The 23,615-nt window shown below is 42.3% G+C and overlaps 1 protein-coding gene across 1 annotated transcript in view; it reads left to right on the top strand.

The window, feature by feature from the left end:
• Efcab11 (EF-hand calcium binding domain 11) overlaps positions 1–23,615 on the top strand; it is a 171,735-nt gene that overhangs the window by 21,907 nt on the left and 126,213 nt on the right. Inside the window, exons 4-5 of the mRNA XM_021179442.2 lie at positions 8,603–8,704; positions 9,541–9,631. Of these exons, the coding sequence (XP_021035101.1) occupies positions 8,603–8,704; positions 9,541–9,631 (193 nt within the window). The remainder of the gene's footprint in view (positions 1–8,602; positions 8,705–9,540; positions 9,632–23,615) is intronic.

Raw genomic sequence — 23,615 nt, 5'->3', positions numbered from 1 at the left:
TCATTGTAGGGACAGGAGGGGATTAGGAGACAGTGACCCAAGGAAATTTTTGTTCGCAAATATACATTCCACTACGGAAGTTACAGGAAAGATGTATTACCACTTCTTTTGTGGCTGGATGTTGTGCTAATATGGTAGGCAGAACTCTTAAGAAGATAGGAAGTTTCCTTCCGGGAAGCAGACATTGTAGGTGGGTGAGATTTGGGTAAGGGGTGGAACCAAGAAGAGAATGCAGTAAATGAATGTGGAGAGTTGCCAGGGGCTCTCCTTCAGCTCTGTGGATCCCTTCGCTCTGCTGGGCATAATTTGGTGTATGTCTTAGTTAGGGTTTTACTGCTGTGAACAGACACCATGACCAAGGCAAGCCTTATAAAAACAACATTTAATTGGGGCTGGCTTACAGGTTCAGAGGTTCAGTCCATTATCATCAAGGTGGGAGCATGGCAGTATCCAGGCAGACATGGCGCAGGCAGAGCTGAGAGTTCTACGTCTTCATCCAATGGCTGCTAGTGGAAGACTGACTTCTAGGCAACTGGGGTGAGAGTCTTAAGCCCACACTCACAGTGGCACACCTACTCCAACCAGGTCACACCAATTCCAACAAGGCCACACCTCCAAATGGTGCTACTCCCTGGTCCAAGAATATATAAACCATCACAGCGTAGATTCAGACTTGCCATCCATACACTCCACTACCCTAAAGCCCAAGGTATCATCACGGCTGTGCTGAGGTGTTAATAACTGCCACTCTGAGGCTGGCTGTGGAAACGGCATGTTAGGCTGTCTGCTCTGTAAGGCCTTCTCCTGCACACTCTCAGACTCTTCCCCTATGGCATTTCCTCTTAGATCTCTGTCTGTCTCCTTGTAGCAACTCTGTCCCAACACACACTCTCCTCTTAGATCTGGATAGCCCAATCTTTCATGCCTCCAGCTATTAAGAAAGTATCCTTCTCAAACCAGAATTCCTTGGAGTCCTGCTCCCTCCCGTACCATAAGAAGTATAGTGTGTGATTGGAGATGGCCCCTGTCCATCCACATTCACTGATCTCACAGAGCTGAGCACTGGAAAGGTGGTTAAGGGCCAGTGTGCCGAGAAGGTGGAGGTTTTAACTTGCTGAGTAAGGCAGGACTTGGCACTGTTATCACCAAGACCTTAGATGCATTATGGTCAGGAGATGTGCGTAATGAAAAGGTAATGACTCCTGTCTGTGTTCATAGGAATAAGATATCTATTCTGCTGCAACCTGTTTTTACCTCGTCTCCTTCCCAGTGACAGAAAAGCTCCATTTCTTGTCACATAGATCCTATTCTCGTTATTCCACTTCTCTGCAGGCAGGTGGAAGGACATGTCAGTCCTCTGCATGTCCCTGTGCTCTGACAGCCCAGCATGTTGATGTCACTTGTCACTTTGCTTTCTGAACGTACAGTCCTTTTATACAAACACATTATACCCCCAATCATGGCCTCCAAAACTCAGAGTCTGAATTTTATTCCTCAGACTAGAAAAGGCTTACATTATCCCTCTTTTTGTTAAAGGCCACTTCATCCTTTTAAGCCCTTGGTTTTAGGCATTTCGGTCCTTGGGAAAATGAATGTATGGTAGAGTGAGCATGAACCTTGCTTTCTTTGCTAACCCTGGGACCAGCCTTACAGTCAGGTAACCTGGCCTTCTTACTGTTTTCTCCTTCACTGTCCCTGGGTTTATTGCCGTTTCTAATTTGAGCTCCCTATGATAGCCAGACACCAGACTGCTTTATTTTCAAGAGGATTTCTCTGCATACACTGACCCTGAAGCTTAGAACTATGAACCACAAAAAGATATACATAATGGAACTTTCAAAGAAAAAAAATCTTGATAGTTTTATTCGATTTTTTTTAATACATTCACCCCTGTGGTGAAAGCTGATTACCCTCCTAGGAAGCAGCTTTTCACAAAGTAGGGGGAAAAAAATCACCTTTTCAGTCTCTTTCTATATGGCATATCTGTATCACACATATTAAGTAGTTTGGGAAGCATAAATAAATACATATCTTCATTATAGAACATGAAAAGCGTTCATTTTTTTCCCCTGAGGATAGATAACAAAACGGAAGGACGTATTTTCCAGTTGTGTAGAAAATGCCCAGACTTACAGTATCAGGAAGGATTTGTCAAAAGCATTGGAGTTTATGATGGTCTGGATCGTAAATGTTCTTCAAAGGCTGTGTATTGACAGCTGGGTCGCCAACCTGTGACACTCCTGGGCGGTGGTGGTGGTGGTGCTTTAAAAGGTAGGGCCCAGTCCAAGGAAATTAGCTGTGTCCTTGAAGGGGACACTGGGGCACTCGTGTCTCCTTTTTATATATCTAACACTGTCAAAGGGACAGTTTCTCCCATCCTGGACTCAAGCCATGGTAACAGGACCCAGGGGGCACTGACTGAGCTCTCTGAAACCAGAGGCAAAGAGCAGCTCTGCTTCCCCTGGATTCTTTGCCTTTTATTTTTCACCATGGCAGGAAGCTGACAGTAGCTATGCTGTGAGCCTCAGGCTGGCGGGCGTCCTGTGAGGCCACTCCCAGTGACTGCTGCTGAACAGGGGAATGTGGACACTGGCTTGTTATTTAAAAAGTCTACAGAACTCCGGTAAAGGCCAGGTACACTGACAGATTGCCCACACCTCTGTAAGACCCGTTAGTAAACACAACTTAACAGCCAGACCCTATAATTGGTGGTGCCACTGGTGGTGTGGCCCTGATTTGCAGCTCCAGTGGCATGTATGTCAGTAACTGTAAGTGGAGCAGTGTACACAGAGAACTCAACATTGTGTTTCAATTTAGAATTTTCTAGAATACACTCGTTAGCTCCCAGGCAGACACAGATAATGCATTGGGTATGAGATTTGGCCTAAATGGAATTTTTGAGAGTCTGTGAAGCAGTGATTTCGGTTTGACTCTTGTGACAGCAGGTGGAGCTAGAAGTAAGAATTCTATTTCTAGGCCATTTAAAAGGCAGCGAAATCTACAACCCTCACATCAGTGTATTTGTTGCAAAGCTTTAGAATAGTAAATTATTAAGTATTAGCTTTGGAGAGCAATTGTGGTATTGCAGAAGGAAAGCCGTGCTAAATGAAAATGTAGTCTCCAGAAAAAGGGCTTGTGTTTGGATGTGTGTGGCCCTGGTAGACAACCTGAGGGCATGCTGTGGACCATGTATTTACATGGTTTAATGTGTACCCAGTGCCTCTGATCTCCACTGAGGTGAAAATATGAGGTATATGACTCTGGGGGAAAATAGTATGAAAAAACATGATTATTCATAATAGAGTTATTTGTGTTATTAGATTGGTTTTTTTTCATTTTAAGTGGTAGCAAACATATAATTTAAATATTTTTCCTATTTAAAAAAAAACTAAAGAACATTTGTTTTTTATACTATGCAATTGTGGAATGATGACCTGCATACTTTATAACTCCAAGTGTGGATGTGTTATCTGAATATGTAATTAAAATGACAACAGCATTCATATGCTCCCTTTTCTTATACATCACCCATTGAACCATACAGCTACACTCTGTCTCGCATCTCTCTGAGTGAGCTGCCATGATCAGAGCAGATCTTAGCCATTGCTTTCCTTCTCACCGAGTGCTATTTTTTTTTCCTAAAGCGATGGTTTATTTTACTGGCTCTGTAAATGAAAAGTAATTTGCTTTTTGCCATTACCTTTTGGAGTTAAAGATGATTCAAAACACACACACCTTAAATTTTTTTAATTATTTATTTATGTTTATATCTTGACCAGAGTTTCCCCTCCCTCCTCTCCTCCCAGTCCCCCCTCCCTCATCCACTCCTCCTCCATTTCCTTTCAGAAAGGGGCAGGCCCTCATGGCTATCAGCAGCCATGGCATATGAAGTTTTAGTAAGTCTAGGCACCTCCACTCCTGTTAAGGCTAGATGGGGCAGTAGGAGGGAAGGGGCCCAAAGGCAGGCAACAAAGTCAGAGACAGCCCCTGCTCCCATTGTTAGGAGTCCCACAAGAACACCAAGCTACACAACTTTAACTTATATACAGAGGGCCTTGGTCAGTCCCATGCAGGCTCCCCGGTAGGTAGGTCTTCTCTGTAAGCCCCTCTGAGCTCAGGATAGTTGATTTTGTTGGTTTTCTTGTAGTATCTTTCCTCCCTTGCTTCCGCAGGATTCCCTGAGCTCTGCCTAATGTTTGGCTGCAGATCTCTGCATCTGTTTCCATCAGTTGCTGGGTGAAGACTCTGATGACAACTGGGCTAGATGCCAGTCTCTGAGAGTAGCAGAATGGCATCAGTCTTCTTGTTCTTGTTGTTGTTTTGTTGTTCTTGTGCTTCTCCTTCTTCTCCTCCTCCTCCTCCTCTTCTTTCTCCTCTTCCTTCCCTTTTCTCCTCTCCTCCCCCCCTTCTTCCCCCCTTTTTTTGCCAGGCATGATTGGTTCTAGCTTAGGTCTCTGAGCTATCCAGCCATGGGTCCTTGCCCTCTAGGCAATGCCAGGGGTGGTCTCCCTCTCACGTCATAGGTCTCAAGCTGGACCAGTCATTGGCTGGCTACTCCCACAAGTTCTGTGTCACCTTTAGCCCAGCACATCTTGTAGGCAGGACAAATTGTAGGTCAAAGGTTTTGTGGCTGGGTTGGTGTCCTAATCTCTCCACTGGAAGTCTTGCCTGGTTCTAGGAATTGGCCACTTCAGGTTCTCTATCCCCCATTGCTAGCTAGGGTCACCCCCATAGATTCCCAGGAGTTTTTATTGCCCAAGTTTTCTAGCTTTTCCAGTAGATGCTTCCCTGATTCCAGTTGTCTCTCCCAGGACTCTCTCCTTCATCCTTCCCCAACCTGAGCCCTTCTGCTCCCATCCCCACCCTCCCACCATCCGCCCACAATGTCTATTCTTTTCCTTTCACAGTGAGATTCAAGTGACCCCCTTGAGCCCTTCTTGTTCCTTAACTTCTCTGGGTCTGTGAATTGAAGCATAATTATCTTTTACTGCTAATATCCACTTAGAAGTGAGCATATACCACGGTTAATTGAAGCGTGATTATCTTTTACTGCTAACATCCACTTAGAAGTGAGCATATACCACGGTTTTCTTTTTAGATCTGGGTCACATCACTCTGTGATTTTTTTCTATTTCCATATATTTGCCTGAAATTTTCATGATGTCATTGTTTTTAATTACTACTCCATTATGTAAATATACCACATTTTCGCTATCCATTCTTCAGTTGAGGGACATCTGCGTTGTTTCTAGTTTCTGGCTATTATGAATAAAGCCGCTATGAACATAGTTGAGCAAGTGTCCTTGTGGTATTGTGAAACATCTTTTGGGTATATGCCCAGGAGTGGTACAGCAGGGTTTTGAGTTAGATCAATTCCTTCTTTTCTGAGAAACCACCGTATCGATTTCCAAAGTGGCTGTATAAGTTTGCCATCCTATCAGCAATGGAGAAGTGTTCCCCTTCACCAGCATGAGTTGACCTTGCATAACACACATCTTAATGTTGTTTTTTGTTTTGTTTTGCTGGAAATTAGAAATGATATCTCCATGTTCATTCTTATTAATTCATTGCATGTTACCCAGCAAGCATGTAATGAATGCCTGTTCTACACAGGCATGGTGCTGAATACTGGGAATGGATGTTTGAACAGCACACAGTCCTTTTCCCTAGCATCTGTTGCCTAGACATGTATTCAGACCCCCGCCAAAGAGCCTAATCCATTCCCTGACTGTGTTGTGAACTCTGGGTTGCTGGTCGCAGTAAAAGGGACTCAGCTGAGACACATCAGGGAACCTTTAAAGTAAAGGTAGTGCTTCCATTGTGTCTGGAAGGAGATGTGTAATAAAAACTCACTAGGAGAAGTAAGGCAAGAGGTGCTCTCAGGTGGTGTGGTTGTAAGGGCCAGGGCACCAGGAAGTGCCAGGATGTGTGTTAGAGGGGTGGGAGAGTGGGCTGGGGCAGGGCGCCTGAGAGATCTTACAGAGTGCACATCACCCGGGAATAAATTACTCAGGAGTATCAGCAACTCTAGATGTGATTTAATTTATTAGCTTTTGGAGTTCATGAAACTAAAGTTATGGATATGATCTTTGGGAACATGCATGGTTAGACTTCAATTTCAACCTCAGCTAGCCTTTTAAAATATGTTCTCTGGTCCCAGGGTGATTAGATGCGAATAGAGCTGCGTCAATCTCTGTCCTTAGCAACTGCAGGGAAAAAAAAAAACTACTACTGCATATGCTAATTTAGTGCAGCGCAGTCTGCTCCCTGCATCCGAAGGTGCTGCACTGCAGCTAACCACGGTATTTGGAAAAAAGTCACAACTGAACTGAATATATGTGGAGTTGGTTTTTTTCTTCATCGTTGTTGACTAAACAATGCAGCCCAGTTACATACAGAGCAGTTATGGTACATTACAAGTGGTCTGGAGGCCATTTGAAGTTTACAGGACAGTTGTGTAGGGATACCTGCAAATACTGTATCATTTCGTATAAGGGATTTTGGCATCCTCCATATTTGATATCCGATCCGGGATCCTGAAACCTCCATCTTTCATGGACACCAACAGACGTGGATGGCTGTATTTATTGACTCCCTGCCCGAAATTATTGCTGGTAGATAATGGGAGATACCTTCTGCCTAGAAGCCTAAGGCCAGCTGCCTCCTGGTCCTTTTTCCTCTTAGCTGGCTCCAATGTGTAGCACAGTCAGCCCTTCTAAACCACAGCACTTTCTCTGTCCTCTGGCATCTTCCTAGAGGCATCTTCCTAGAGGCATCTTCCTAGAGGCACCTTCCTAGAGGCATCTTCATCCCCCTTACCCCCTCAGACCACCTAGCACTGAACCCAGAACCTCAGTGTTCTGTCTGACACCTCACCTGCCTCATCTACCTCCTCATCAAGTTGTTGTTATGTTCTAGAGCATGGCCTCCCACCTTTGTCCCCTCTGCTGCCGCCACCCATGGAGCGCTTGCCTCCTACCCTGTCTCTCCTTTTACACTGTTGCTTTTATTCCCAGTCCTTCTTCACAACAGCCATACCCTGAAATACATTTCCAAGTTCTAGATCAGATCATACCACTGGCTAAGGAAAACCTTTTCCTGACTTGCTATTTCAGCTTCGGTAAAGCTCTTGTTTCTTACTGCAGTCTCAGAGGACTGAGAGTTCAGGCCCCTGTCCCTCACCAATTGTTGTGTTGTGTTTCTTCCTCTCACTCTGCACCTATTCTAGTTGCATGGCCTCCTTTCCCTTCCTACCCCATGGCCTTGGCATGTGTTGTCCACTGCCCGGATTGCTCGTCTTCTCATCCTGTAGCTACGTTTAGTATTTTCATGGTTTAGTTCTTAGCTGAACTATCTCTTCCCGTAAGAGCCCCCTCATCCAGTCTATACTACAAGGGCTTCTGGGTCCTTTGTTCACAACCTTCCATCCCCATCATTGAGTGAGCCACAGTTTTCAGGGATGTGTGCACTTGCAGTCAAACACATAATGGCCACCTTCCCTAGCATACTGTTCCCTTGGAACTTGAATCACATTCTTTTTCACCTTCCACCTCCAGCATTTATCACAATGGCTGGCCCATAGTGGGTCCTTAAAATGTGGACAATCATCATTTAAAAGCATAAAACTACATAGATCATTTTAAAAGCCTCTAAGTCATTAATCTCACAAAAATGAAATTAAGAAAATCGTTTTAACATTGTAAACACTTGAAGCTATTTTAGGAAAGACACGGTTTAATATCATTAGTTACATCGCCCAAAAGATAGTTACACATACTTGTTAGATAGTTTGGGACTATTTTTAAAACAAGGAAGATCCTACAGTATGCAGATTAACTGCTCTTTCTATATATTTCAGGCTCAGTTCACTAAAATGTCTAAATTCTTGGCTCTGCTCCTTAAACCTGCTACAAAGATCACATTAGAATTCATTTTAATAGACATTGTAAGCACAGTGCCCAATCTCATATCATCATGCTGGGCTCTTTTATTACGAGAGTGGCGGGAAGCTGCGCCCGAGGCTGCTGAACACGTTGTGGGGTGTATCCAGGGCTGGGGATGGCGCCAGCTCCATTGTTTATGTAATATTCTCTCCACCTTCGTCTGTGGCATACAATTGGTATTGACTTTTGAGAAACTACTTCTCTGACCCTATCTCCCAGTTGGGGGAAAAAAACCTGCTGAAATAACATCTGGCCAGGAAAAGCCAAAGGTATTAAAGCAGCATAGGGGAAGGAAAAGTATGTGACTTTCTTCAATAAGTGCTACCATGCCTGTCGTTTGGATCCAGTAGAGGGAGAGTGTTAAACTTCCTCAAGGTCATGGTTTCTGCATCCCTTCAGAAGCTCAGTGGGCCTGCGCATCTCTGGTGGTCACTGCTGATTGCTGGGGTTGGACCCGCTTCACATGTAGCACAACACGATGCCCTTTTTCCTGTATTTATGAGTAAATACCCTCTGTGAAAGATAAAAATCAGATAACTTGTGATATTTTTCACTGTTTAAGTCTGGCTTACTTTTTCTTGAAGAGAAATATAGTCATCTTTGGCAGGAAAAAAAAAGTTTTTTTGTTTTTTTGTTTTTTTTTCTCCCACAACTTCTAGGTGTTTCACTTGAGGGGTTTTTGAGTGCCGTAAAGAGAAAGAAGGAAGCGCGACTCTATCGGAATGAGATAAGGCAAATCTTCACAGCTTTCGACGTGCACTGTAAGTGTCTCTAAAGTGTTTTCATGTAAGAATTGCTACTGAGGAACTGTGAATGGGAATTTATCACAATGAACTAAATGTGCAGTACAGTTGGCAGATTATACTACACTCATTGGCAGTGACCACAGGTGTTGGTAAGGAGCCCTTCCTACTTTGGGATACTAAGTTTCTGTCATAAACCCCGGATGCAATATTTACATTTGTATAACTGGGTTGTGTACTATACCTATGTGCTTGCCTGTTGTTCCCATGCTGTAATGGTGATCGCCAAAGGCCTGGCCTTGCCGGGACATAAGCCACAAGCCACCCATGGTTGTGTGAGAGACACTTCTGCCACTCTCACTGTGACTCATACGTGACTGGAACAATCATTTTCCACAGTAGGTATGACTTCCAAGATTCATGCACTGGTGATCGTTATAATTTCCCCCTAAATATTAATATATCACAGCTCTAATGCCAAGCCAGAAAACAGGGAGTTTGGAAGACTGAAGTGTTTTGGCAGAGCACAAAGAAGCCTAGTGCATCATCACATCTATGCAGTCATTTCCCTAGGACTTAGAGACTCAGACAGTGTACGGCTAGCAATGGTCTTCCAGCTTACCCAGCACTGCATCAAAGGGTAGGGCGTCACCACCACAGTCTGACGTTCTTCCAGGGAGATGTGTTCACTGGGGGTACAATATGAGATCTATGTAAGATCAACCGTAAACTACTGCTTTTCCCCTTCATTTTAATAATATACTAAAATTTAGCTTCCCATGACTATCATGGTTGAAGTCATAGTTCTCAGGCTTTATAGGCATGTTAATGTTTCATATTTTATTTCCATATAGATCGTGGATTTTTAACTCTAGAAGATTTCAAGAGGGCGTTTAGTCGAGTGGCTCCCAAGCTACCAGCGAGGACAGTGCTGGAGGTGTTCAGGTACAGATGCTAAGACCGCTGCATCCGGCCTCTTGTGTATACCATTTGCTCTCGAAGAATTGGAGTTTAACAGGGAGCCTTCTCTATGTTGATTTTTCACCTTTGGACATTTCCTCTTACATCGTAGTGTTATGGATCAGGAGAGAAATCCATAGTCCGTTAGCTGGGAGTCTAGATCCTCCCTTGGACAGGGGTTTATAAGGAGAGGTACAGGAGAGCTTGTGAGTTTATGTGTCACGAAAAAGCCTTTTGATATTTGACACAGTCTGCATTCATCAGCAAGGCGACATGTGGTTTCCAAGTTGGGGAGAAGAGCTGGAGGTTGTTACCTCAGGCACAATGGAGGCTCCTCCTTCATTCACTTCCTATGCTGCTGCCACCAGTTGTGGATTACACGTTAAGTGCATTTTAAGATTGCGTTATGTAGTCCAAGTGGCCTGAGGGCAGTTTGTGCTAGGAACCTGCAGGTTATAATGTTAGTAGCCAGCTCAAGCGCATGCGGCCCTCTCCTCTGATCCCTGCACATGCAGACCTCTCCTCTGATCCCTGCACATGTAGCCCTCTCCTCTGGTCCCCACACATGCATACCTCTCCTCTGATCCCTGCACATGTAGCCCTCTCCTCTGGTCCCCACACATGCAGACCTCTCCTCTGATCCCTGCACATGCAGATCTCTCCTCTGGTCTCTAGCTGAGCCCATCCTCAGCTTTCACCAGGTATATTAATTCGGTTTTAATCACTAGCAACATCCAGAAAAATCTAAATACTGACAGAGTACAAAAGATATATGTATATCTCTCTACAGTAAACATAGGCAACCCAGGCCTGAATGATGATGTCATAGTTGAGGGACCCAGGCTCTCCTTTTCTCGTTCCTTTGACAGCTTTAACTGCTGGCTGCTGCTTCCTGCAGGATGGCTGTTTCTATTGCGCCTGGATACCAGTGTTAGGGGGAAAGAGCACAGAAGCCCAACTTTGCTTTTGAGGTTACATCCCAGTGAGCAACGCTTAGGTTCTCCTGCTTGTATCTCAGGGGAGAAAGGGAGGGGCTTCGGACAACCCTGTGCCCACTTAATAGAGGCTCTGATAGTGAAGAAGAGAGAGAAGAAATGGATAGGGGGACATCTGGCACATCTCCCCTTTTGGGAGAAAAGTAATTGAATGGAATCTGGCCGGAAGCCAGCCCTGCTCAATGGAAATTATCAAGCAGGTTATTTGAATAAGGATTGTGCGCATTATCATTAACAGTGACATATATGAAATTCACTTGCTGCCTCGCTCACAGGCAAACCATTGAGCAAGCTATTGAAGGAGAGCATGTATCCTGATGCATACAAAGGGCTACAGGAGAATGTTAGGTGGTTTTGTAAAAGCAAGTTTTAAACGTATATTAGCATCTGTTTATGTGCTTCGTGCGTGTTGTGACAAGTGGCGAATCTCAATATAGTTCTACCTTACAGTGATAGATTCTGAGAGGAATTAAATTTTGGCATTTGCTTCCCTTCCTATAAAGAAACAAAGGAGTTGCCCAGATTTTCTGACCTTTAAGTGTTTGTTACATGGTTAGAGTAGACGATGCCTTGTAGAGATTTTTGGAGACTTTTTTTTTTTTTTTTTTTGGAACTGAGCCTTAAGCTCAGGTTCTTGCATGCTACACGAGTGCCCTGTCATTGAGTTATGTCCCCAGCCCACCTCATAGTTTTCATTTTAGACAGGGCCTCACCAGTTGCCCACACTGGCCTGAAACTCATTCTGAGTGTGAATTTGTGTTATCTTGCCTCAGCCATCCGAGTAGCTGGGATTACAGATCTGTACCACCAGGTTGGACTTGGAAAAACTATGACAGACACAGAGCATAACCCTCAGTGAAGAGAGTAATGGCTTCCAGTCCAAACTCCTACCACCTTGTAGAGAGCACTTTGAAAATGTGTAAATATGGCTTCGTTTTACAAAATCATGTGGGTTGCCTGCTTAAACTCTTTGTATGCGTGTGTGCTAAGTTGGAAAATGGAATGTCTTGACCTGGCTAAAAATATCTTGCAAGTTTTAGTAGTTTTAGTTTTTTTAAGTGTAACTGTGTATGGGCAAGGAATATTTGAGGTCCTACCCTCTTCCTGAGGAGCTGTTGACAGTGAATGGATGGCAGCTGGGGGAGTGAATGGCAGTTGTCTTCAGGAGCGTGGTCACTGGTACTTAACGCCACACCCATGCACATGTAGGCATCCTTGGACTCAGTGGGCCATTAAAAAAAGTCAGGGATTCTGACAGGGGTGTGTTAGGAGGCAAAAGGGTTCCAGAGGGCATGGAGCAGGATAAGGGAAGAGGGTGGGGACTGAAGACAATCAAAATACATTGTATCCATGTATAAAATTGTCGCTGGGCAGCAGTGGTGGCACATGCCTTTAATCCCAGCACTTGGGAGGCAGAGGCAGGTGGATTTCTAAGTGGGAGGCCAGCCTAGTCTACAGAGTGAGTTCCAGGACAGCCAGGGCTACACAGAGAAACCCTGTCTTGAAAAACCAAAATAAATAAATAAATAAATAAATAAATAAATAAATAAATAAATAAAAATTGTCAAAGGATGCATTAAAATTCATTTTTGTATAATAAATTCCAAAATGTAATACATTTTCAAAACCTATCTATGATATCAAGAAAGATAGATACTTATTTCTGGGTTCCAGCCAGCTATAGCAAAACAATATTAATTAAACAAATTCGAAAACAGCTTTTCATTATCAGAGGACAGAACTAAAAGCTGAGAGTATCAGGGCCATGATCACCTGGCCTCATTTAGAGCCACATAATTTTCTGAGGTATCTATGACGGCTCTTAAAACTAGGCCTCAAAACAAATTGAACCTTAAATTGCTCAGTCAGAAAAGATTAAGTCAAGATGTTCCAAAATAATAAAGTAAATTAAAATCACATTATTATTAAATGTTATGAAAGATTTCTAGTGATGATGCGATTATTTGCCATTAATAGTAAAAGCTGCATATTAAATTACTTAGCTATTTTCTATTATATTTTATAATTACATAATATATAAATATAATATTGCATGAGCATATAAGCTGTAAATGCGTGTGTTTTCATTGTGGCTTATGTGCTATCAAATTGTGTGCTGTTTACTAGTGTTGTATGCCCAAAACAACTTGGAGATCAAAATATACAACCAAAAGAAGGCATTTTAGTTGGTAGCATACACCTTGCTTAAATCCGTTGTATTGGGCTGGAGAGAGGCTCAGCAGTTAAGATCATCTGCTGTCTTTGCAGAGACAGCACACACTGGGTGACTCCACTCCTGTGATTGCCGTTCCGCCTGATGCTCTCTTGGCTTCCAAGGGAACCTGAACACAGGTGCACATATACAGAAAAAGGAAATCTTTTAAAAATTAGTATATTATATTAACATCATACTCTATAAACTAGAAAGAAAAGAATATAAACATAAGCAATTATTGAACTCAAAAGGGAAAGAAAAATACTGCCTCTTTGTGCAGATGGAAATAGGCCAAAGTAGAGCTCTCTGACACACAGTCAGCTTCCCTGTGCTGGTGGTATGAGTGTTTATCAGGCACAGGAAAATAAAAAAGCACTGCTGGGGCTCTTCATGATGACGTACGCTGCTGTGATGTGTCCAGGGCTAGGCTTGCTTTTCGAGAGGCCAGAGAAGCTGGAGGAATTCCAGCAGGACAAGAGTTCATGTCCTTCTGTCTTGAGGGTCTAGGGGGAAACCGGATCTTTCAGTCTAATGACTGCCAGGTTCTTCTGGAGAAATGTCTAGAGAGCAAAAGTGGTCAGCTTCAGAGGTGACCGCCCTAGTTATGTTCTCAGTCTATAAACCAAGCCAGACTCACAGAGAATCAGTGATAAGACCAAGTACGCAAAGAGCAAAGCCAAAACCCTCTGAGACCCGATGCAGCAGGGATAGTTCACCTCCCAACTTGGTAAGAATGTCGGCATGTTCATAATTAGTTCAGAATGCCACGGGAACAAAATAAGATATTTTTATCATACTGGTGAAGAGTTGGGCATTTTGTTGATGTTTTTAGTGGTTATATTACAACTGAAAGCAATTTGGTTTTCAATATATGTATTTATTTCTAAAATTCATGTTCTGGCTGCTCGGTAGCCATTGCCTCTTCCTTTACTGTCTTGTTAGTCCTACAGTTAGATGAATTCAAAGCTCGCCTCTGATTCATGTTCTATACGTTTGCTTCTCAGAATCACAAAAACCATGTTTCCAATTACCTTTTATATTCAGCAGTTGGAACATTGTACATGAATAAAATTATATAATGATATGTAATGCTAAAATTTCTTACTCAACTTTTTTTTCCTGTGAAATTCTGGTTTGTTTATGTTGAAAGTCCTTTTTAAAGTTTTTTTTTTTAATATTAAATTATTTGTAGGCATGTGAGCTTGTGTGAGGGTTTGTGCATGTAAGTGTAGTTGCCTATGGAGGACAAAAGAGGGCATTAGATTCCCTGGAACAGGAGTTACAGTTGTGAAATCACCTCACCATGTTTTCTAGTGTATTTCCTGTAATGTCTGTTTTCATTTGTGACCTGGCCATTGTGGCTTTCATTGTCTGATTTGGTTGTGGCTTTGCCTTCTATTTCTTTGTTGAACTATACCGACTGATACTTCCTGTCCTTTCGTTACTTTGCTGTACTCTTGCTTTATAATATCTCCTCTATGCCATTTATGTGTATTTTCAATCTCATTGTTGAGATGCAATTGCTTTATCGGGGAAACAATAATTTTGGAGATTTTATTATTAGGCAGGATATGGTGTCACTCACCTATAATATCAGCTTTTGAGAGATGAACAACACAGGAGGCTCAAGAGTTCGAGGCCTGACTCAGCCAGATAAGTTCTAGCCCCGCCTGAACTACATGAAACCCTGTTTCAGAACAAAAAAATGAGGAAAGAGGAAAGAGAGCGAGAGTGAGAGTGAGAGCAAGAGAGAGAGAGAGAGAGAGAGAGAGAGAGAGAGAGAGAGAGAGAGAGCGCTTTCAGTATTTGAAACTCAGAACTTTCACCTTAGAGTTTGTAGACATGCTTTGTGAGCTTGTGTATTGAAGGCACTGAGGCTATATGCAAGATAATGCTGCATTCAGAAGTTTAGTTAACTCTTTTTCTTGACTTCCCCCACTTAGTGATCCAAACAAGCATCATGTTTCCTCCTTAACACTAATGGAACCTATTGCAAACTTCATAGTGTTGTCTTTTTATGTTCAAAAAAATCTTTTGTGAGTCTACTGAGAACAGTCAGAACTCTTTAACCTGGCCCTCCAACATGTGGCTTCTTTTCTAACATCTGGTTCCTTCTCAGGCTTGTCTTACTTGTCTTGAATTCCTGTATCCCTTGGCTTGACATTTGTGCTGTTGATTGTGTGATGTGCGCTCTCACTCCATTGCTTTCCTTGCCTAGCACAGCCTTGCCCTCCTGTCCAGATTTGAACTTTCTTCTATAGTACTGCTAGTCAACCCTGTTTATCCCTGCATTGAACAGATGAGTCTCATTTCTTTAAACTTGGATAGAATTTATTGTTATCCATTAATCAGTTTTGTGCCGAACAAAAATGCAGTGTTTATGATTATCTCCATAACATACTTCAAGCTCCTTGAGTTTATGGACAAATCTCCCACCGTCTTTGCTCACTAGCAAGTTGCCTTCTGCACTGTGGTTAATAAATGATTGCTGGTCCATTTGTCACTAATTTGAATCACCCAGTGACAGTAAAAATCCTCATTTATAGCTTTCTTCGTGGCTTATTTCTCACAAACTAGGAGGGAGTTCTGTAAACTTAAGAGCAGACCCTGATGGCCACATGTGGCTTTCTGTCTTCTCTTCTTGCATGTAATTTTCATGAATTAATCTCTTGACTGCCTCTCTGCTTTACTGGGGCTGGGTGAATTAGTTTATGGTTTAGCCTCAGCTATCATCAGGGAGTGGACATCTTTCCTTGCGTGCATATATGTTTATTTCACCCCGTTTGGGCCTGTCTCCATCTTATCGTGAGCACTGGTATTTCTACATTCCCACCACCTGAGCACTGGCAAAGAACTCTGACAAACCTCTGCTTCCCAGGTTTTAAACAGAAAGTGCCCATGCCAACGGCCAATGTCTTAACCAGGATCCTGAGTGCAGAGCTGGATTGCTACAGAGCAGTCAACAGCGGAAACACTGAGCCACCTTGTGCCCTCTGGCAGTGTATGGAGACATCAAGTTATAAGTAATATTTCTCATGTAAGAACCCCCTTCTTCATATTACTTGGAGGAAGTTCAAAGTACTTAGTCCCTCAGACTCTCTTTTGAGAGGCATTAAAGATTGGTTGAAAATAAGAACATCATGACTTATTAAATAATACGTGATCAATGTCTGAGTGTCGGTGGGAGGATGGAGTGTAGGAATGCAATTTTAAAAGGAGTGATGGATATACTTGGCAAAAAAAATTATATATGGCTCATGTCACAGCTGTAATAGATGGAAAGATTGTCTTGAGCTGGGGTAAACGAGCCAACAGACTCTTCTGTTTTCCTGGGTGAGGAATCTTTCAGCATCGATGGACCTAAAGGACAGACTTTGTGTTTCTTCAGACCATTTGCAACTCTTGAAGTGTTATCCCTTGCTGTGTTCTTTGGCTGCCCCCATGCCCTTGAGCAAACAATGCTATGTATCATTTTCTTGAACCATCTCCGGTACATTACTTTCCTGGCTTTACTTTGTATATTGGAGGGTGACTTGAGTATACTCATGTGACCTTCATCAGATGAGAGTTCTTATAGTCGGTGTCTACTCTGGTGAGTGTGGTTGTTCATCTGTAACTGTTTGTGTGCTTCTGTAGGAAAATGTAAAAAGACTTGAAGTCATTTCTCATTATTCATAGCCATACATAGGCAGAGGTCACTAGCTAGATTTGTGTGTTCTGCCCAAACAGGTAGATTCCTGAAATATCATGCCATACCACATATATATATATATATATATATATATATATATATATATATATATGTGTGTGTGTGTGTGTATAGATATATACATATATGTGTATGTATATATATGATTATTATATATCAATCAGAATTGAAAAATATAAAATCTATGTACATAAATAGTTCTATGCTAGTCATTTTTACCGCTACTTGAGGCCCCACTTGACGTAAATCATTTCCTTCTGCTCGAGGTACAGTCATTCTGCCAGTATGAAGTTTAGAACTAGTGACACACACAGGAATTAAATAAAGTTCAGGAACTGGATGAGCAAATGCGCAGAGAAGAGCGATGGCCCCATCACACAGGGTCGCAATAGAGTCTCTTATTAGATTTCTTGACTTCACTAACTCACTTCCTATCATCAAAGACATATGATTTGATAGGAATGAGAGCTTAATCTCTTTCCCATTTAGGAGCTTCAGATTCTGTATATTTTTTCTTCCTGCTAAAAACCACCGTGATACAAGCACGACTCATCCTTTAAGGCCCAGTGAGTAAGGTATTTCCTGCCTTGAACGCTGGTTTTACCCTCTACTCTGCCCAGACGTTTCCCGTCCCCTACCAAGGAGATTGTCTGGACGGCCTGCTTTAACCTACTGATCCTCCATGAACATCTTCATCTTTGTGCGTTTACCCAGTTATTTGTGTACTCACATTCTTTCCAGCATTAGAATGTGTGCTTAGCATGGACAGGCATGGTCGGATATTTATCACCACACTCCACACGGCTCGCTGCTCAGTTTTTACTACAATTGGTTACATTTGAAATGAACGGCTTCTACAGAGAACGGCTGCTTTATTACACTTTGTTGTCACGTGCTTGCTCGCTTTATTCTGTAAGTGGGACTCTGGTGCCATGGCTGGGTCCTTGAGCTCAGTCAAGGCCCTAGCCAGGAGTCAGATGACTTGGGTTCTAGTCTAAGCTCTCCCTCTGGCCTGTCTTCCCTCACGTCACCTAGCCTTTTCAGTAGGACTCTCTTCATTTCCGCAGGAAGGGGTCCTGCCATGCTTCATCTAAGTTTTTTAAGTCAGAGATGCTCTGCTGGGTTATTTATCATGGAGCCTGGCATGGCAGGCTTTTATTCTCTCTGCGTACTGAAGATATTCATAAGCCTCCAAAGTATGAATACAGATGTGCTCTGTCGATGTAACAAAGACTGTTCTCAAGAGGAAATGGCTGAGTGTGACAGCTGTCCAGTCCTGGACTCAGTTTTGAGATGTCACTGCAGCAAGTGTGATGGCCACTGTCCCCAGCTCCTCAGCTACATATGTGGCTGAATAGACTGTTCCTGTGGTACAAGCACAAGGACCATTTTTCTTCTAATTCAACTGTCACATAAGAGAGTGCTACCATGGTTTCTTTCTGTGACCAAATGCTGCTAACCTGTTCAGTCATCCTTGGTGTTATTAATAGCCACACATCATGAATGTATTCATGCCACTTTTCTTTGTAGCAAAAGGAATCAATTTCTTGTGTTTTTTTTTTTTTCCCTTCATGGAACTTTGGGGTTAGAATTTTAATCATATAGTATGTTGTATTGATCAAATAAACTGTGGATTTGCTAAAGGAACTTTATATTTTTATGAGATACTTAAAATAAAATTATTTTACTTCTTTTTTTTTTTCTTTCTCAAGATAAAGTTTTCTTCTGCAGCTCAAATTAGCCTGTCACATGCTATGTAGGCCAAGCTGGCCTTGAACTCAAGGCCGTTCTCCTTCTGCCTCAAAATTGTGTTTAAATGTTATGGAAAAATTAGTTCATAATTAAGAAGTATATCAAAATTGTTAAACTAAATCAGATTGAAGTTTTCTAGGACTTTTTTTTTTTGTCTATAACCTAGAAGCCTATGTGTTTGCTCCTTAAATTCTGACATCTTGTCTACCTTCCTCTTACCCAGCCATTCTCTTTAACCAAAGCACCTTTAATAAATATACCCTTACTTTTCGGTGAGCTCTAGAGACAGGTATCAGAACAGGGACTTATTGGCAACGCTAATCTCAGCCTACTAAATCACTTGTATTTATTTTAATATGATCCCTTCATGATTGATATTCATATTAAAGTTTGAAATTCACAAGTCTACCTTTCTGGTTAAATGTAGGCAAATGAGAATAAAACATCATTACTGTTTAATGTTTCTTTCTTCCTTCACCAGCTTCTCATTGCTTATCATAGAACAATCTAGATTCTTTAGCTTAACACATAAAGCTAACAGAGACTGGAATGCCCTCTTGGCATTTCCATTCCAGTCTACTCACTGTACATTGGTCCTACCTCGTCTGTCTTCCCACAGATTTACTCACTGCAGGTTCACAGCTCTTCTCTCCTCCCACGCCCCCATCTACTTATCTAAATGGTATCTCTTGCTGCTCCGGCCCACAAAACATCCTTCATATTCCCTAGAACTGCTGAGGCCCAGTGCTGTGTTAGCACGATCAGTGACTGCAACTGCTATTGCCGGAGGGTTTGCTCTGCGCCAGGCACTGTGTGGCAGCTCATGGACTATGCTGTCTATGCCTGCTTTACAAATGAGAAAATATCTTGGAGGTGGAAGGATTTGCTCCCGACCCCCAGCTGGCTAGGGATGGAACCAAGCTTTCGACTCAGGCAGGCTGGCCTTGCAGCTTACTCTCTCCATCACTTCCTGTTTCTTTCAGCAGCATCACCACTCTGCAGGAAGGGCAATGCCTTTGTACCTCCCACCACTCAAGGGGAGATGTTGCCCAAACAGGTTCTTGAGAAACAGGTTGCATAGTTGTGTAGCTCTTCCCTGTTCCCGAGAGTTGGTTTAGTTTGGTTTTGATTTGAGATTTCATTTGATTACCTGTGATAGAAACAAAAGGCACCATTTACAAAAATGTACATAAAGGGAGCTGAGACAGCATTTTATCATGAGAAAGCCTGCAAGCATCTGCGTGCTGGTTGCTTTGTGGTAGGGTTGTGCATGTTCCATGACTTGCCTGGGGAATTCTAGCACAGAACCAAAATATCTGAAAGGCACATTGTGAAAAACAAACAAACAAACAAACAAACAAACAAACACAAAAAACAAAAAAGACCCCCCCCCCCAACCAAATATAAAGCTGGTGAATAGAGGAGTACTTTTAACTGACACGAATAAGCTAACCTAATTTTATCACCTGTCCTCGTCAGGCGGGGGTTGTCCTTTGATTCATTAGAGACTTTACCGCAGTTGCAGTATGGTCAACACTGGGGCTTCAAATTTCTACTTTGTTTCATTCGCTGTTCTTTCCCCCATCTTGTTTGAAACCTGCTGCTAGAGGAAGAACAACCTCGGAATTAAATCCTCTGAAGACTCGCTGTGAAGCCCTTTGTGCATGATCTTTCCCTTGGCTATTGCCCGTGTAACTGTTGAGCCTACTGATGGCTCATTGAAGACTTGGATATCCCCTGTCCTCAGGACAACCGCAGGTAACACAGAGCAGCTGTGTCATGTTCTCACTGTCTAAGGTGTCCCCCATCTTGTCCCCTTATCACTCTCCGCTACCCCATCACCTGTGGCACTTAGAATCATACACCCTCCACACATGTTACTGGTGGCCAGGCATGCGCCCTGCTGCTTCCCATCATCCTTTCTTGTCTGTATCTTCCACATCTTCCATCGCATTCCTCTCAGCACTAATGGTCCCCAGGAATGTGACCACTTGTCTTTCCTTATTTCCACCTGTGCTCGCTGTTGGCTCTGATCTCTACTGCAGGCCCTAAGCTGTTCAGTGGACTCTGGTACGGCTGCCTACATGGGTTTTTTTTGTTTGGTTTTTGGTTTTGGGTTTTTTTTGTCAGTCTGAGTTTACTGTCCATTGCCTTCATTCCTCAGCACATCTACTTCTCTCCCCAAACACAATGCAACACACATCTTATGATCCGTTAACTTGTGTAAATGTGTGTGTGTGTGTGTGAACTCTCCTATCATCTTCCTGGATCCTTTTGCACAAATCCTCAGTAACCTGCCTTGACCCCACTGTGGGATCACACTCATATCCTGACTATAATCTTTATTTTAACAAAGTTTTGATGAGTCAAGCCAGCCATCTTCTGCACTTAGTTCATGGCTCTGAGCCTGGGTAGTTGGAGAATACTTTCTTTTCCCAAGCACAACCTGATGTGCTGTCCCTTAGGTCATGCCATACCCCACCGATGTCCAGAAGGACTTGAGCTCAGCTGTCTTCAGTTCCCTGTTATAGCATTGTTGTTGACCCATCCTGTTCCTATGGCTACACTCTTCTGCCAAGATGCAGTATTCTTGGTGTAACACTGTGCCAGGTCAACCCTTTGTACAGCTCATTCTCTGATGGTTTCAGACCCTTTCCCACTATTGAACACTGCAGTGGTCCTGACTTCTGCCTTGTGGAGAACATCTCAGATTCTGCTTAGGCTCCTTGGCTTTACCTCCTCTTCATCGCCAGTCTTTTCTGTGTGCCTCTTGTTTTTAAGAGAGACAAGTACTATCTCTTGTCTCTCCTCCTTTCTTGATTTTTCACCAATTCTTTTTCTCTGTGCTGGCCTGATTCCCCATCCATTCTGTTGAAAGACATTTCTTCAGTGCCCATTCCCTCTCCTGTTTATAACTTCCCTGGTGGTGTGAATATGCTGGCCTAGGGAGTGGCACTGTTTAGAGGTGTGGCCTTGTTGAAGTAGGTATGTCACTGTGGGCGTGGGCTTTAAGATTCTCATCCTAGTTGCCTGGGAGCCAGTCTTCTAGCAACCTTCAGATGAAGATATAGAACTCTCATGTCCTCCTGCACCATGCCTGCCTGGACAGTGCCATGCTCCTGCATTGATGATAATGGACTGAACCTCTGACCTGTAAGCCAGCCCCAATTAAATGTTGTCCTTGGAAGAGTTGCCTTGGTCATGGTGTCTGTTCACAGCAGTAAAACTCTAAGACCCCCCCTTTCCCTGCTACAGAGCCACCCAGCTCCCTCAGCCTAGAAAGCTGCTCTCCCTTTTCTCTTTCCAGTTCTCTCTGTCCTTTCCGGGGTTATCATCAACTTCCATGGCATTCACCCTAGGAGCTCTGTTTTTTATTTTCTGTCCTCTCCAGCTTTCTTAGCACCATATGGCGCCATTGTCGGTGACCACAGTTCAATTTCATTCAACACTATATTAACTTCTGAGTCCTTATGACAGTTTTCCACATCAACTACAATATCTGCCCATTTTCTAGTTCAAGCCAAACTCTACTTAGTTCTCAGTTCCTTTATCTTTTGGTTAAAGGAAATAAAAGTCATAGGAAACTGATAAATAATCTAGACATTTTATTTTATATATCATATTGCTCTTCCCTTAATGGTCAAATGTTTTATTATATCTCAAAAATATAGCTCCTGACTTAGGAATACCAATCTGATAGTAATGGGGGAATAGACTGAACTCACAGTTCAAATGTCTACAACACCAATAGACATGTTAATACATAGTGAGGAGTCTCACGGGGTCCTACCCCTAGGTAAAGATCTATAGGCAACTAGTGGCTACTAAGATGGGGAAAATTAGTCCCTCTCAGGGATGAGTCCCATAATTGGTTAGGTAATATAAAATGGTCAGCCTTGGATCATATACATACAAGTAGACTAAATGGAGTCAGCAGGATATGTGTGCATATTTGTGTATGTGTATGGATATTATGTAGTATGTATATGTGTGCATTTATATACATATGTGTGTATGTAACAATTACAATGAAAGAAAAAAGAGACTGTCAGTTGAAAGGGTAACATGAGAATTGGAGAAAAGGGAAAGGGGAAAGCGATATCATTATATTTTAATAAAAAGTTTTTAAAGAAATTTAAAACTCTACTGCCCCATGTTCAGTCCAGCCTTATTCACAATAGCCAAGATATGAAACAACCTCTGTACCCATCAATGGGTAGATGGATAAAAGTGATTATGGTATATAGCTGTATATACATACCTTTATGCCATATATACACAGGCATACACATAGAAGGCAAAATATTATAAACACTGTTTGCCACCATTTGAAGAACATTAAACCAAAGGAAATAAGTCAGGAAAAGAAGGACAAATTTTACATAGCGTTTCTCACCTGTGGAATCTAAACATCATCAGATTGACAGAAACGATAGAATTGGCAGCTGCCAGAGTCCAAGCAATGGGTGGACAGGGGTGGGATTCTTGGTTAAAAGAACTATTTGTAATTATAAAGTGAATGCATCCTAGTGATCTAATGTGTCACATGATCTCTGTAATTATAAAATAAACTATATTTTTACCACAGTTCCTAAGTATTCTTAAAGCATACACAAACACAAAGGAAATGTGTCAGATGATGAGTATATTAAGTAGCTTGATTGTGGAAATCATTATGCAGGGAATACATCAAGGCATCATATTTTATACTGCAAATATACAATTTTTGATATTATACCTCAAAATAAGTCTATCTATACAAACTTAAGTATTATTCAAGAGTCATGCTACAGGATATATAAAAATGAAAGCAAAGCTTACAAAATACTTTTCTTTTTAAAGTTTTAAAAGATTTTTAAATTTTTAACTATTTTTAAAAATTGTGTGTATATGGTTGTTTTGCCTACATACATGTCCATTCGGCACATGAATGGCTGGTACCTGTGGAGCCGTAGAGAGTGTTAGCACAATGCTTTTCTTAACTATCTACTTAAGATCCTTATAGCCCACTCACACCTTCAGATAGAAGCCCTGTCTTGGAGAGGACACACCAGCACTCATTGAGGAAGAGGGAAGGCAGAGGAAGCAGCTTGAACAGGCTCCCTCCTTGAATGTATCCCGTCTCGCTGGAGAAGGCAGCTGGTGAGCATGTAAGTGAATGAAGAAATGATATGAGCAAGAAGACAAAGAGGAAGTTTACTTGTTTAGAGTTTACATGCCAAAGTCATCGGTTAAGTTGGAGAGAGCAGCTTTGGTTTTATATTTCCCTATTACTAATTGTCTTATTCATTTATTTCC

Source organism: Mus caroli, unplaced genomic scaffold (assembly GCF_978045245.1).
Source record: "Mus caroli unplaced genomic scaffold, Mus_caroli_1 scaffold_14, whole genome shotgun sequence".
Lineage (NCBI taxonomy): Eukaryota > Metazoa > Chordata > Mammalia > Rodentia > Muridae > Mus > Mus caroli.
This window is presented reverse-complemented; position numbering and strand designations above follow the sequence as displayed.